This window comes from Phyllopteryx taeniolatus, chromosome 21, assembly GCF_024500385.1.
Source record: "Phyllopteryx taeniolatus isolate TA_2022b chromosome 21, UOR_Ptae_1.2, whole genome shotgun sequence".
Taxonomy (NCBI): Eukaryota; Metazoa; Chordata; class Actinopteri; order Syngnathiformes; family Syngnathidae; genus Phyllopteryx; species Phyllopteryx taeniolatus.
In genome coordinates, this window is record NC_084522.1 from 3,581,392 (window position 1) to 3,597,091 (window position 15,700).

At 48.7% G+C, this 15,700-nt stretch overlaps 1 protein-coding gene and 1 long non-coding RNA gene across 12 annotated transcripts in view; one reads left to right on the top strand and one right to left on the bottom strand.

Annotated features, from left to right (window-relative positions):
* Window positions 1–2,698: 2,698 nt before the first annotated feature.
* grin2da (glutamate receptor, ionotropic, N-methyl D-aspartate 2D, a) overlaps window positions 2,699–15,700 on the bottom strand; it is a 62,296-nt gene continuing 49,294 nt past the window's right edge. For all 8 annotated transcript variants that reach the window (XM_061760022.1, XM_061760023.1, XM_061760024.1 and 5 more), the window contains 9 exons: window positions 13,319–13,444; window positions 12,304–12,416; window positions 11,313–11,429; window positions 10,848–11,008; window positions 10,254–10,323; window positions 9,396–9,513; window positions 8,679–8,740; window positions 8,096–8,266; window positions 2,699–5,787 (listed from right to left, as the gene is read on the bottom strand). In XM_061760022.1, coding sequence (XP_061616006.1) covers window positions 2,707–5,787; window positions 8,096–8,266; window positions 8,679–8,740; window positions 9,396–9,513; window positions 10,254–10,323; window positions 10,848–11,008; window positions 11,313–11,429; window positions 12,304–12,416; window positions 13,319–13,444 — 4,019 coding nt within the window. In that variant the 3' untranslated portion in view covers window positions 2,699–2,706. The remainder of the gene's footprint in view (window positions 5,788–8,095; window positions 8,267–8,678; window positions 8,741–9,395; window positions 9,514–10,253; window positions 10,324–10,847; window positions 11,009–11,312; window positions 11,430–12,303; window positions 12,417–13,318; window positions 13,445–15,700) is intronic.
* Window positions 8,187–13,268, top strand: LOC133470996 (uncharacterized). 4 transcript variants are annotated; one of them, XR_009786102.1, is made up of 8 exons: window positions 8,200–8,324; window positions 10,491–10,780; window positions 10,859–11,042; window positions 11,128–11,168; window positions 11,250–11,605; window positions 11,954–12,216; window positions 12,342–12,484; window positions 13,082–13,268. It is a non-coding gene; the product is annotated as an uncharacterized LOC133470996 (long non-coding RNA). The 4 variants fall into 4 exon arrangements; XR_009786100.1 differs by having other exon boundaries at window positions 10,491–10,586; window positions 10,666–10,780; window positions 11,250–12,216; XR_009786101.1 differs by having other exon boundaries at window positions 8,187–8,324; window positions 10,666–10,780; window positions 11,250–12,216.

Sequence of the window (15,700 nt, forward strand, 5' to 3'; positions counted from 1 at the left end):
GCAGGGCTGGCGGGGGGCTCGTGAGGGGCTCGGGGGCGGGTGTGGGGGAGGTTCCAGACGAGGACAAAAGACAGAAAAGATATTCAAACTCATAGCAGATTCGACTTAAATATAGATCTTAGATATTTAGAGCAACACATATTGCACATGGATTCTTCTTCTTTTGAAAGCAGCACAAGCAGAACACACAACGGATGGGAGATAAACGACACCGCCCAACACAAATCATCTAACTTTACCATTTGGGTTCCTTCAATTACCTCCGCCAAGGAAGTGGTGTTTACAAGTTTGTAGGACAAACACCATTCATCTATTTTCTACAGCGCTTATCCTCATAGTGCCCCGCATGAGCTGGACTTTGGGCAAGAGGCGGGGAAGACTCTGGAGTGGTCGGCAGTTACATTCAAACCAATGTACAATTTGAAGTCTTCAATGAAGACTGCGTGTTTTTTGGCGGGGAACATGGGAGGAAGCTGTAATGCATGGAGAAAACCCACGCAAGCACAGAGAAAACAAGCAAATTCCACATAGGAAGGCCGCAGCCCAGATTTGAACCCGTAGCTTAGAACTGTGAGGCAGACATGCTAACCACTGACCCGCTGTGCTGCCCTACGTGAGGACACTACGGCAGGATTCGTTTTAAAGACAACATTCTCTGAAAGTGTACAATTACATTTTTTCAGCCTTGGCGGAGGTCCGTGTGTTTCGTCATCGAAACCATAGGAGGGAAAACAACAAGAAGATTGTTAACGCGACCCACTGGCACAAACACGTATTATGTGACGTATGTAGGTATATAGAAGTAGATTTAGCTTGTTAGCGAAAAGGCAGATCAACTCTTTGAAATGTTTTAAAAAACCTAAAGTCTCTTCTGGTTGGAGTAAATAATGGCTCAGATGCAGTTTCAGGCAAGCTGAAAATGTGACGCTAAAGACGACCGCATAAGCACTCCGCTCGTGTCCGTAAATGCTCAAGGTCGATGGCGGCAGGTGCGCAGCTAGCGGCTAACGGCTAGCAGCATGGATTCTTCTTATTTGCTTCTGGAGTTTGGCTGCTGGTGTCAGCTCGCTGACGGGCTAAAAAAACTGCTTGTTTTTCAAGGTGAGAAAGGTTTTTAAAAAGTGCACAACAGGAGGCGCTGCTGTGTTGCTCGCACGCCGCCGCGCTGCACATTCCAGCCGACGCTGACGCTAGCCAGCATCCAACATAGGCACTGTCTCTTTTGACATCAGAACGGCAATTAACAATCCAAATTAGCCCAGACACGTGGATTATAAATACGTAAATCATACATAATCCTTCAGACGTGTGGTAGCAGCAGTTATCATCAGGCTACACTCACACACATTTCCCTGCAACAGCCTGTGGTCTGGTCTAACACGTGTACCACCAACAAGCAAAAGAGACACTCGTTGCCATGCTCGATGCGATGCAAACGCATGGATATGATCACGTGTGAAAGCCTTCTAAAGGGTTAGGGTTAAAGGATTAGGTTTAGGGCCTAGGGTTAGGTTTAAGGATAAGGGTCAGGGTTATAGGTAAGAGGTAGGGTGAGGGTTAAGCATTTTGTTTATGATTACGGATTGGGGTTGGGGGCGAGGGGGCAGAGGTCTCTCGCCCGTGGAAAAAAACAGACGCACCTCGTTGAGGTTAGCATACACGTAGATTGATGCCACATCTCCACCATCGAGAGTGTTAATCGTCCACTTTACATTCAGTCAATACGCGGAGGGGGGCGAGGGAGGGAGCGGACACGGCTTCTGCTGCCGTTCTTGCGGTAGGTAGTTGGCGGAATCTTCCACGGGTCATATGGCACAGTGCTTACATCGTATTAGACTCAATACATTTCTCGATATATACTGTAGATTTATATAGATCAACATCGATAACGACGACGACGACGACAACACAGGAGTAACGCAAAGGCATCGAAAAACCGAATGATGTATTGCTCTGGAAACAGAAAAAAGACATTTGTCCGAGCGCGTGAGCGTTTGTGTGCCCTTTAGTGTGCATATGACGGTGTAGCGGGCAGCTAACGGGATACAAATTGATGTGGAGTTTGGCACTCAGCTTTTCATTAAGCCAGCAGAATGTCAGTCACGGTTGACTTACCCTGTTGTCAAGAGTACAAAGACAGAAAAGCACAGACTCACGAGAAGCACAGCGAGGAGAGGAGGAAAGCTAGAGAAGGTTCTAGAGGAATGAGAATACAAACGAAAAAACAAAAAGATGACACGTCAGCCTCCTCTCGGGCCAAACAAGAACGGTTTTGCTCGTACAGGAGGAAAGTGCCCCGGTGGGCGTCACAGTTCTGCGGGGATGTAAACAGTTCTTGTGGGAAAAGGGAAAGTGGGGCTAAGCGATTTGTTGAAGGGGAAAAGAAGAAGAGCGTTAAAGAGCGCTAAAGGCTTGCAGGAGCAGCAGGCATACGACAAAGTTCCTGAGCCCTCAGAATGCACGATGAATACAAACTACTCCTCTGCTCCGACAACCAAAGCCCTTTACTGTCTGTAGCAAAGGACTGTCCTTCAGCCCCGAAGATTGATTGCCCCACTTCCATTGCTAAATGTATCTGTGGGAAGAAACCAGTCAGCTCCCGTTTGACTCCAAACGACTTGTGTTGGGCTTGTTTGGCTGCGTGGTGGCTTTGTGCAGAGCCTCAGGAAAAAAGACTCGGTGTGGAAACTGAGATGGCCTCAAGCATCAGACCTCACTCTCCACGCTAGAGAAATGGGTCGAGCCCCTCCGAGAGCAGAGGGCCTTGGCTTTGAGGGGCACATGAGGAGACTGAGGAAACCTCTGGGGTGGAGGAACCGAGCGCAGCCTCTGGTACTGCAGTTTGGCACTTGCCGAAGCCACGGAGGAAGGCTGGAGGGCGCCCGGGGTGGACGACACCACGGAGGGGGAGGACAGCGAGGAGGAGGATGTCAGCGGAGGAGCGTGGATGGGGTGAGCCGAGGAGGGTGGAGCTGGAAGGGCGGGAAGGGGGGCTGGCAAGTTGGGAATGAGGGTGGAAGGCGGGGAAGGAAGTCTCCCTCTGTCTGCTCTCTGTGTTCGTTGCTGGATGCTCAGGTTTGACTGGCTTCCGGATTTGGAGGGGTTCTGCGAGCGATCCGGCTTGGAGGACGAGGAGGAGTCGTGTTTGGGCTTCGGGGTGCTGCCGAAACTCTGGCAATGGCGGTAAAGCTCTTCTTGGCTGCGTGAGGTGATGGGAGCCCACTTGGAGGAATGGGAATGTGGATGGTGTCGAGGGGAGTGGCAGGATGAACAAGCCGTGTGTCCTCTCACTTTGTCCTTGGACCTCTGCTTTGTCTTCTTCTCATCCTGCATGTGAAGTTTGTCCACTGACCAGTAACGTCGCGGCGGGGGTGGTGTGAGTGGAGACGGTGGCCAGTGCGACCCCGACCCCCAACCCCAACCACTTTCTCCGGTCCCCCACCGCTCCCCTCGTTCCAGGAACAAGTCATCTCTGCTGTTGATGCTACCTGCTTTGTCCCTGGAGGGGTACGTACTAAAAAACCAGCCCCCTCCTCCAATCCCACCCACCGCTCTGCCGTCACGATCGTCCCAGTACCTCTCGAACTTGCCAAACTCCCCCGAAGAGCCTTCATCATCCGAATATATCCCGACGACCTTGTCCCGGTCTCCGTCCTCATCAGAAAATGTCCTGCCTTGCCTCTTCGCATGCTCGCCTTTCCTTTGCTCTTGCTCAGACTCTTCATCTTCCTCCAAGTCTGATTCCCACTCGTGGAAAGGTAAACCTTCCTTGGAGGGCATCTCACCTCTCCCGTTCCGGCCCAGCAGTGGTTTCCTCTCTCCTTCTATTCCGACAACATCCCTGTCTGAGCTTTTGCTCTTCCTCCTCTTAGAAGCGACGGGCAACAGTGGTAGGAAGGCCGATGGGATGGTGTCAGACGAGAGGTTCCCTGCCCAGAACTTGACAGATGTGGACGGCTTATTGCTGGCGGACTGATAGTGTTTGCTGTTCCTGCGTCTGTGCTGCCTTTCTTTCCCTCGGCCGTCATCGCCATCCTCTCGCTCTTTTTCTTCTCTATTCTTCCTGTCGTCCTCAGCTGGGATGTTCCATCCGTAGCTCCTAATGGAGCTCTCATTCTTTTTGCGGAAGGATTCCCTCCTCAGGTGAAGGTACGACGGGTAGTCCGGCGTTCCTGGTTTGGCCTCCTCTCGCTTCTCAGGGTCTCTTCCCTCCTGCTCCGACTTCTTTCTCTCCTTCTTCCTCACCTTTTCGTCTTTCTTTTTCTTCTTCTTTGCTTTACGCCGTTTTCGCTCCCTTTCTCTCTCCCTTTCCTCCCTCTTCTTCTTCTTTCTCCCCTTCTTCCTCCTCTTGTTCTCGCGTTCCCTCTCTTTGCGCTGCCTTTTGTCTTCTCTCAGTCCACCCACATCTCCTGGGTTGGTTGTCCCTGACCTTCCCCTTTCCCTGTCGCCCCACGATGCCCACCACTCTTGCAACTGTGCCAGCTGACTGCTTCTCCGCTCTCGCCCGTAGTCTCTCTGTGGACGTGGCTTGCGCGGCGGGATAGGCGGTGGCGGCGGGCTACATGGCAGCGAGCGCGACGACATGCGACGCGAGCGAACCTTCCGGCGGGAGCCCAGGAGAAGACTGGACTCTTCCGTAAGCAGATCTGAGTCGTAGTCATCCTCCACTGTAAATTCCCGGTCACCCGCACGATAGCGGAAGCTTAAGGAGGAGTTGTAGGAGCTGTCACTGGAGCAGGAAGAAGGAGAATTGGAGCGGGAGACAGAGACGGACGATGAGGAGGAGGAGGAGGAGGAAGACGTGGACGAAGAGGACGATGATGAGGCGCTGGAGCAGGTGGAGTAGAAGCGGCATGGAGATGAGGGAGTGGTCGGAGTATGCGTTGGGGAAGAAAGGGGGACTGGCAGAGGAGGAGGTGGGGGAGGACGCCGCCCCCTCCTTCCCATGAGATCACTTCCTCCGTACCTGCCGCCTCCTCTTCTCCCCAGAGGGAGGATGTTCTCGTACAGAGGACCCCCTGAACTCTTCCTCCTCGCCTGGGCAAGACTTCCACGCCGCCAGAAGGGAGGCCTTCGGGGCGAGGACAGCATGGGAGGCGGTGGCTTACTGATTAAGGGTCCGGGGCCTTTGGGAGGGGGCCTCAACATTCCAGTAGCTTTGGGACCTCTGGGATTAGCTTTGGGTGTCTGTTGGCTGCCTCCAACGTGTTGGTCTGAGTTAGCTCCGAGCCCCTCCGGATCTATAGGACCATAGTACCGCTTGTACTCATCCAGCCCTTGGTCACCTGCTCCTTGCAGTTTCCAGTGTTGTCCCAGGTTCTGCTGGTACTGCTGCTGGGCCTGGAGTTCAGTGATGCCTCCCGCGATACCCCCGATTCCCAGACTCGCACCGCTGCCGCCACTCAGGACCTTCTCCGGCTTGGGCCTGTTCCAGCGATCCACCACAGCCAGTCTGCGGTCATGGCGAGGCAGGAAGCTGGAGCAGGGCATGGGGCCTTCAAAGAGGGGGCTGTTTGAGGGTCCCAGCGCCATGGCCGAATGCCCCGTGGGCGGCGGCGAGCCCGGCAGCATGGTGGTGTACGTCTGCCCTTGCGGCTGCTTTGGGACGTGCTTGGGTGGCAGCTGCTGCTGCACCATGGCGATGGCGGTGGTGTTGTTGACCGTGGCGGTCACCAGGTGCTGCTGGGCCACGGTGGGCATGGTGGGCACCGTATGGTACTGCGGCAGAGAACTCTTACCGCTTCCTGGCGCCGTCTCATCCTCAAACTGACAGCAGCTGTACATGCCCTAGTAGAGATGAAACAGAGATACAGAAACACTATCATTTATGAAAGTCATTGATGAGATGCATTGATACGGTCCACATATTAATGCCAAAGTATTCTAGACGGTTAGAATCTGCGCTGCAATCTGCTCAAGGCTTTAATAACGTCCTTCCCGACAGCAGCGGCAGCGCTATCGGCGTCCCTCGAGCCCACCGCTCAGTGCTCTGTGAAATTGAAACTGGTGCGAGCCCCTGATTGGCTTCCAGCGAGCCACAGAGGAGACGTTAACGCACGCAGGCTATACATCTTGTGAGATAACTAACTAGCTAACAAGTCTTGAGAGTGATATTTTTATTTCCGTTTGAACGGCCTTTTTGGAGGCCTCAACAAGTCTGAAAACTCATCCATTTTTAGTTTCACCAATCGGCAGGAAACAGGGTGGACACAAAACAAGCCTCAAGAACCCATACCTAAAATTGAACAAGGGGGCCATTTTGTTTTGAAACAGCCAATTCCAGGGCTCGTACTTTGACAAACATTGGCCCCCCTGATCTCTGCGCACCCGCTTTAATCATATCGAAACATCGCAGATAATGACAAGTTTACCCGTGTGAAAATAAAGCGGTCCGCTCTGCTTGGATGAAGGAGCAATTGCACTCCACAGCAGGGGAATGCGTGTCACCTTCACCTACAGGAAGTGCAGCCATGCGGCACTCAACCTCACTTGACTGGCTCGGACTAATGAGGAACAAAGTATTTACATGAGGAAGTGTCCCCCCGGACATCAAACTGGTTCATAAATCAGCGGCTTGGTTTAAAAAGATAACGTGAGCGTCCGAGGGGAGCATCTGTTTAAAGTTCAAGCTACTTTACAGCAGATGGACGTGATTAATGCTCTCTTCCCGAAAGCAGAGCTGGCTTGAGGACAGACGGCAGGAGGAGGAGAAAGAGGAGGAGGAGGAGGACATCTTGCAACCAGGATGTCTTTTTTTGCCACAAATCTTCACTGCAGAAGCCAACTGAGACGAGAACTTGACGCCACACGTGGACCAGCCAATTACAGCAACAAGAACAACTACAGTAAATCCTCGCTGATTTGCAACTCACCTACTCGCAAATTTTTCATTCACTAACATTTGCTGAAAATCGCACTTATTCCATACGCGTGAAGAACAAATCTTACATCGTGAGCAAGTATTCCATTGGTGCATTGCAAAAAGCTTGTTTTCTTGTCTTTTTGGTCATAAAACACTGTTTTTGGTCAAATCAACCCATGCTCTACTGCTTAATAGAAAACATCTTTTTTCAGGTTAAAGAAGAGAGTCAACTCTTTGTTTAGGTAGGCTCCGAGTTTATATTGTCGCAGAACACAATATTCTGTCAAAATGCCATTAAATGGCTGCCAAGATGCGGCGTTAAAGGCACGGATCCAAAACACAAATACGGCTAAGTACAATTACACATCATGAAACCAGTTTATGTCTTTACGTTCTGTTGTACACAAAAAACAGTGCTATTCTCCATGAAATACATGGAACCAAAAATTTTGGAGGACTCGATTCAAGGCGTTTTATTTCATTTCAATGAGAAAATGTGATTTGATAGGAGTAAATCAAATTACAAGCTTGGTCACAGAACTAATTTCCACTCATTAGTCAAGGTACCACGGGAGTGTGATTGTTGATGTTCAGCGCTCAAATGATGAGCTCCACCAGGAAATATAGTAAGAGAGACACTCTTACATCATAAATAAGCAGCGTGCGTGTTTATCCGCAGCATGAAAAGATCAGTCAAAGTGCTTTTGGGCCCATAACAAGGAGAAAAGCAGTTTGTATCAGTGTCGATTTAGCTTGTTAATAGGTGGCAAGCATTATGTCATAGTCGGGTTGTAATATCCTCCTGGGTGGCGCACATAAATAAGGACTTGTTGCGGAGTTGGAGGCGTCGTTTGTTGTGCCTTGAAAGTGAAGTTGTCAGCCCGTGGCCGTGTCTCGCAAGGAAGACAGAAAGCCCCCCCGGGGGACGCCATCCAGCATGTACCCCTCACCGGCAGCCCCTCCCCTTCAATCATCCCACAGTCACCCCCCTCTGGATGTTCTCAGCCCTCCCACACGCTTTAAAGACGTTTACATTTATTAAAACACACTCTAAATGTGTTTAAAACCACCGTACTGTTGTTTTAATATGGTCTATCTATATCGCAGATTTTCAACTGTCGCAGTCTGGTTTGGAACGTATCCTCGTACCACTACTACTAGTATCGGAGCCGAGTGCAGTGTTTCATCAGTTCTTATGAAATTAAAGCGTGCGTGTGCATGCGTGTGTCTCACCCTGCTGAGAGCCAAGAGGAAGTCCATGCCGCCGGAGCGCTTGACGCAGTGTCGGAGCTTCCAGTAGACCAAATGCTCCCAGGCGAACACCAGCAGGCTGAGGCCCATGGCCACCAGCAGCATGTAGAAGACGCCCGCCATGTTGTCGATGTCCAGCTTGCTGCTCATCACCTGAACGGCGCCGACACACGGGAAGGAGACGCCGATGTTCACTACTAAGCCACAACTGGTAATCGGGCTCATTGTGAGAATTCACGACTACTTCCACCGTCCGTCATCACCACTACTAGTACTATTACTACTACCAGTACAACTCCATCTATTACTACTCCTACTCCCTCCACCACTACTATTACCACCCCCATCATCACTACCACTACTACTACTCCTACCATATTACACCTACTAGTACTACTAGTGAATGCCCCGTGGCACCATGCTGCCTCCTACAGGACTGACTCAGTACTACGACTTTGTGTGTGTGTGTGTGGTTTATCTTCAGTACACCCCACACTACAAAAGTAGGAACTAAACACAGACACAAAAAAGAGATGACATGTATTTGAAAATATCGACGTCGTACCTCAATCTTGTCGTTGTGGCAGATTCCCGACAGCCAAAGACGCTCCAACATGTCAATCTCATCTACAAGAATAAAACATTAACACACGCACGCACAAAAAGAGAACATGAGTCCGGTCAAAGGACGTTTCTCAGAGGTCCAACACTAATTGATCTCTGGGTTAATGAGCGCCATCTCGTGGATTGGAGCGCCGCGGTGGGCCATGTTGACCGCAGCAACGTCCACTGTAACTCCTGGCTCGCCTCACATTGCGACACAATTTACTCTATACATGATTTGACTTGAATAACCCTCCTACGCATTCGCAGTTCACTCTTTTCAAATTCAACTTTTGCGGTCTTTTAACCTACCCTTCATTATTTGCTGAAAAAACTTACCTATTTGCAGTTTGTGTACTTTTTCTGAAATGCCACAAGATGGTGCCAAAGTCCTGTTTAAATAGTAAATCAGTACCATTGGTCCGAAGAACTATGTTGAAGTTATGCACTTCTACATGTGGACAAGCGTGGGCGCTCTAAAATCCAGAACCAAAACACAAAACAAACTCTTAAAAACCTTTTTGCAGTAAAGGTGAAAAGTCTTCAACAACCAAGAAGAGTCCAGTTATCGCCCTCAACTTTTGCAAATCTACACAGACACCATCGCATCGTCTATGAATTTGTTCATTTATATTTTCCCGATCTGCTCAGGCAGCATGCGTGAAGAGATGTTCTGTACCGTCTCCCACCAGCTGCAGAAGCGCCAGGTCAAGCGGTCGCTTCCACCGGGAGTTCTTGTGCAGAGCGATGCCGTAGCCGGTGGTGGCAAACACTTTGCCGGAGCCGATGGTCATCACCTTGTGGAGAGAAATCAGCAAAACATGAGAGGGGTCTTCATTGGGGGGGGGGGGGGGGGAGCAGCCATGGTTTGGAATCACACGCTTCAATGACACAGTTACGATCTTTGTTGTCCCATGTGACTAAATGATCCAGATAAGAAGATCGATATTCATGGCACATATGGTTAGTTAGTTGGTTGGTTGGTGACTTTGTTCATTAGTTAGCTGGTTCAATCAGTTGGTCGTTTGGACAGTCAGTTGGTCTTTCAGTTACTGTACTTGAGTGGTTGGTCAGTTCAGTTAGTCAGTAAGTAGTAAATCAGTCATTCAGTCAGTCGGTAGGTAGGTAATCAGTAAGTCAGTGGCTTGTCAGTTGTTTGGTTAGGTTATAGTTAGTCAGTCAATTAGTCAGTTACCGGGGTAGCTGTCATTTAGTCTTGATGGCCAGTGACTTGGTAAGGTAGTTAGTCAATCAGTTCGTGAACAAGCCAGTTGCTCAGTAGTAGTCGGTCAGTTGGTGACAGTCAATCTTTCAGTTGTTTTGTCTATTAGGTGGTTAATCAGTTGGACATTGAGTTATTTATTTATGTAGGTAGTTAGTCAGTCAGTCAGTCAGAGGCTCAGTTACTTGGTTAGGCATGAAGGTAGTCAGATAATGAGTCAGTCGGTCCGTTAATAAGTCAGTCACTTGGTTAGGTAGAAGTCAGTCCATCAGTCAGTCACTTAGTCAGTTAGTGGTTAGTCAGTTTGTTAGTCACCTTGCAGCCTTCATCCTTCCTGGCCATGTAGTTGAGCACGGCGGCGTCGTAGATGAACGCGTCCAATTTACTGCAGCGGCAAACAAAAACACAAACAAACAAACGTGGTCGTGAATAACAAACAAAAACGCGTTCGCAAAGATCCAAGTCAAATGAGTCGAAAAAGCTGTCCGTGTGACGCATTGCAGTTTTCTTTCACTCTTCCCAAAGCGTGGCTCACACATTCCATTTTCCCAGGACACAAGTGCAAGTACACTGAGTGGCCGAGACTTCCCGATCGACAAGCGGATCAAAGTCTCGGCTCAGACGCGTGATGTTGACGATGATGATTGTGTGAGGACGTAGGGAAGAGCTACATGAGCGCTAGCGCATCTGCTTCCCATTCAACATCCTTCCTGTTCACACTCGCCAGCTGCGAAGTGCCCGCCGAGTCTTCCGGGAGGAAACCGCTCACGGATGAAAAATGGAAAGCATGACGTGGAGGATGATGATGCAGTGGTTCACTCGCCTGACTTTGCTGCAGAAACGTGAGTTCTGTTCCCGCTCGACGACGGTGTAAATGTATGTGAGCGGAAACTGTTGCCCGTCACTCACCCCGTCTTCAGGTTGTCGATGGCCTCCTCCACGCCCTTCTGGTTGTTGCGGATCATGTACTGGTGCATGTTGGGATAGTTGGAGCGGATGTTCTCCTCCGTGCTGCCGTTGGGCACCGTACCAAAGCGCAGGGGTGGGTACTGCTCGGTGGGCTGCTGGAACTACGCCGAAGGGGGCGACAGACCAGGACACAGTGTGAGAAAGAGAAAACTAAACCAATATGAATGTTTAGTCCGTTGTTTAGAATCGTTTTCATTTTCATTTTGTTTCGACCAAGAAGTCCATATGACGTGGTGAAAAGGCCTGAGAAACTGAAATGGGGTGAGCAGACTGCGTGTCGCCCAATTATAACTCCTTGACTAAAGACGATCACTGAGGCCAAGAAATTATTTATCTCCCCAGAAATTCCACAAGCTTCATGAATATGCATGCCTTCAAGAACACAAAAACCAATCTTGACTCTACCTTCTTGTCGGAGAGTCCCGACACGGTGTCGATGTACTCCTCCTGGATCATGAAGGCGGCCAGGTTGGCGGTGTACGACGCCAAGAAGATTACGGCGAAGAAGGCCCACACCAGAACCTGCGGAGAAAGACCCGGACAAACTAGCGGCCATGTGGGAGGCGGGAACTTTATTTCCACAAATGGGAGGACAATAACTCATCAGACTCCGGACGAGCGAGACGGCTCTGTGACATCATCACAAACTACTAGTAAAAGATTTCTCGGAAAAGGGAGAACGTGAGGATGCACAGCAGGTAACCGATCAGGCTCACGTAGAGCCACGCCACGAAGAGCAACATCACATAGAGCAGGTTCATTGTTACGTTGAGTCACGTGACATCGAGCGGGCTCGCACATGTGGAGTCGGTCGTGGCGTGAGGTCCATCCAGAGATATGACATCACACCGTAACACAGCTGACATAGTGCAGTGTTACATAGAGCTGCATAGAGCGATGTCACATAGAGTGGGGGCACGTCTATCTATTGTCGATACTGCGTATTAGCGAGCCTAATGAGCTCATCCCAGATGACTTCTATGTATCACCGACTGAAAAATGTCTTAAAATGCCTCATAGGAAAGTAGTAATTGCTCCTTTTACAGGATGGCCAGAACTCTGCATGTGAGAAAAAAAGTTGCCTGCTCTGACCTGCTTTTTTGTCAAGCGAGCGGCTGATGAGCTCTCCGCCTGATTGGTGGAAAGCTCTCAAGCAAATGAGATGAGCTCGTCCCGTCCCGCTGGGCCTCGTCAACACTTGGCGCCGTCACGCCGCTTTCGTCGAGAAAGTTGCAACTTGGCCACGCTAACGAGACCCACTCGAGATCACGCTGTTTCGCGTTCCAGTTGTCGTCGCAGAAAAGCTCGTGTGCGGCACCGCTCACCTCCTTCACACTTTCCAACCAGTGTAACCAATAATGAAATTATTGAAAACAAAAACAAAAAAACAACTGACCATGATCTTGCTGGTGGTTCCTCGGGGGTTCTCCACAGGCACAGAGTTGTTGAAGACCAGCGCCCACAGAAGCCAAACCGACTTGCCGATCGTGAACTTGGAGCCGCCCGACTCTGAGACAAAACAGGGAACAGCGCTCCTAAGAAAGACTCCCCTCGTTGAGCACGCCGCCATGATGACGGTGATGAATTAAAACAGTGGTGGGCAAACTTTGGAGCTGAGGGCCATATTTGATTGTTAAAATAGACAGCTGGGCCAGGTGAAAAATAAAATACATAAAATGTCTCCAAACATAGTTCATAATATTCAAATTTCAATTACTAACGATTAAAAAAAATCGTTATTTAAGTATATAAGTGTCAATCATACTTAATTCAATTATTAGTTAAAATGAACAAATAATTGGGTGATGCCAATCAAATAAATTCATATAAATGTAAAAGGTTCAATGGAGGCCTGTATATGATAGATATTTTTTGTTTACAATAAATCAGTTCACCAATTATGGATGTAGCCTACATAAGTAAAAAAGTATAATAAATAATGAAAAATATCATGATTAGGAACAAAGGACAACATTCATTTAACAAATGTCCAAATTTGGTTAATTTCATATTTTTTTCCACAAATCGATACTATTGGTCAGTCCCCGTATGGCTCTGTCATTTTTACGTTATTGACCAATCTAAAACGATGAAAACGGCGTGCCCTCTTTGACGACGCAATTTGAATGCCTCGACAAACATACGGTTTTTCTGGTTTCCTGAACAAATGATAGGTTGGGAGATGCGAGGACTCCACCTCCTAACCCGCAGCCCACGGGACACACTGCGCCCGCCCGCGGATTACAACATGGAGGAACATGAAAGCCGCTATTGAGCTCATGATTACAAGCGATGCTGTGGCTTCAGAAAGGAACATGGACAATCAGTCATGCCAGCGAAAACAACTCCGGATCAACCTCACCCACATGACGACGAGACATTTCGAGCACCTTGACTCGCCCGCGTCTTACTTTTGGCGCTCTGCAGGCTGCGGTTGTAACCGACCGGACTGAAGAACTCGAAGATGAAGACGGTGACGGCCACCACCGACAGACACATCACGAACATCATCACCCACACGGCGGGGCTGTACGGCTCTGCAACGCACACGCGCACACATTTCATAAACATGTTAGGAGGGCATTGTTTTGGAAACCTTCAAACTAAATCACATGATGGTCATTATATAGCATGATGTAAACATCCAAGCGCAGAGGGGGGAAAAGTAGATCAGATCCCATTTTATGACCAATTAATGCAGAAATAAAGGTCATTCCAAAGGATTCAGATACTTTTTCCTCAGAAATGTATACTGTATGTACAAAATATACATAGAAGATGAAGCGATGCAGGCGGAGCGTGTGCGTGTTTTGGAAGATGAGAAGTTGAGCGTGGCACATAGCAGAAATTCCTTGAAATTGTTGGAGTGATTTGCTGAATGAGGGAAGGATTCGACCCGGCTCTAATCGGATCAAGCGCGACCTCGGAGACACAGCGGCACCCCGGTCTTGCTGCTACCTCCACCAAGGCACTCTAGCGCTTGTGTGTGTGTGCTCCCGTGTGTGTGTGCGTGTGACGGCGAGAAGCTCAGCAGGAATGAAGTCATAAAAAAGCTTCTTTGTCGCACTTGATTGACGCTAGCGCAATAATAACAAGTGTTGTAGGAGACACTTATGCAGTGTTGCGATGCGGTGCCATCTGGGAGATGACTTGTAAATATTTACCTTTGCTTGATTTCATACAGTGTGTTATTATTATTATTTTTTAAATTAAGAACCGGCCTTGTAAAATGACTCGTTAGTTGTGAAGGTTGAACTACTGTTTACACCAACGCAGTGATTTTTGTTGTTGATTTAGTTTCCATCATCATAACATTATTATTCAAGCAAAATGCTGGTCATTATCCAACATGATGGAAAATAAGATGTTTTCAAAAAGAGGCATGTTTACAATAGAAGTGATGACTTGTTTTGGTAGGATGCATCCTTGGTATGGTGCATAATGGAAGTTTTTCATAGTAAGATTTTTTATTAATATCTTTTTTTTTTTTTTTTTTTTTTTTATACGTGATTTTTTTGGGGGGAAACATGACGTGTTGTATCCTATGACCTTTTTTTGAGGGCGGGGGGTGACATTTACCTAACATGATGTAAAGCACCATATCACTGTGATTATTTATGAAGTTTGCTTCATCGCAACATGATTTATTTATGAAGTGTACCTCATCATAACGTTCACATTATCACGACATGGTTATTTATGAGGAGTAATTAGGAGCAGGAGCTGTTCAGTCAGGACACTAACTCCATTCGCCTCGACGCACATGTTTGATTGAATATGTCCCACGATGTAAATAACTATCATATTTCACGTACTGTAGTATTATAACAAGAAAATGTAAACAACGTCAAACTAGAAACATCTCTGTCAACCCAAATGCCACCTGTGCCACTCTACAAGTCACCTGTGTCACCCACATTCCCCACTGTGTCAGCCTACCAACCATCTTAGTCACCTTTCTTTCCCCCATGTCACATGTCAACCCAAATGCCACCTGTGCTACGTCACAAGTCACCTGCGTTGCCCCAGATGCCACCTATGCCACACTACATCAAATATGCGACGCCACATTCCCTATTATGTCACCTCGCAAACCACAAAATGCCACTGGTGCCACCCTATAGGTCACCTGTGTTTCTCCACGTGCCACCTGCATCACCCTATATCACCCATGTCACTCCATATTTTCCTGTTTGACAGCCTTCAAGCCACCCATGTTGCCCCATGTCACCCTCCATGACACCTGTGCCACACCGTAAGCCACCCAAAATGCCGTTGTGTCACCCTACACCCCCAGTGATTCCCTTTAAGTCACCTGTTTCACTCCACATTAACCTTTGTGCCACCCTACAAACCACCTATGTCAACTGTGTCACACATCATGCCACCTATACCACACATTAACCACCTCTGTCACCCCGATAAGACACTCTTGTTGCTCCACATGCCACCTGTGTCATCCTTTGTCACCTCACTCACCTCGGCCGCCGATGTCACTCTACATGTTACCTGTGTCACGCCACATCACCTGCGTGTTCCCATGTCACCTGCAGCATGCGGGGGAAAACAAAAACGCAAAGGTGTTGGATGAAACAAAAAGTTGAGGCCCGACTCGCCCTCCTGTAATTCTTTTAATTAACAATTGGCGCGGCCGTAAAATCAAGTCAATGTGAACATAAAGCCGCCACAGAGGGCTCACTCGCTAAACGAGCTGACTGATGGCTGCTCAAAGCGGCACCTGTACAATAACATTTGACTCAATTAACGAGGGGCGTCTCGCTTAACGAGCATGC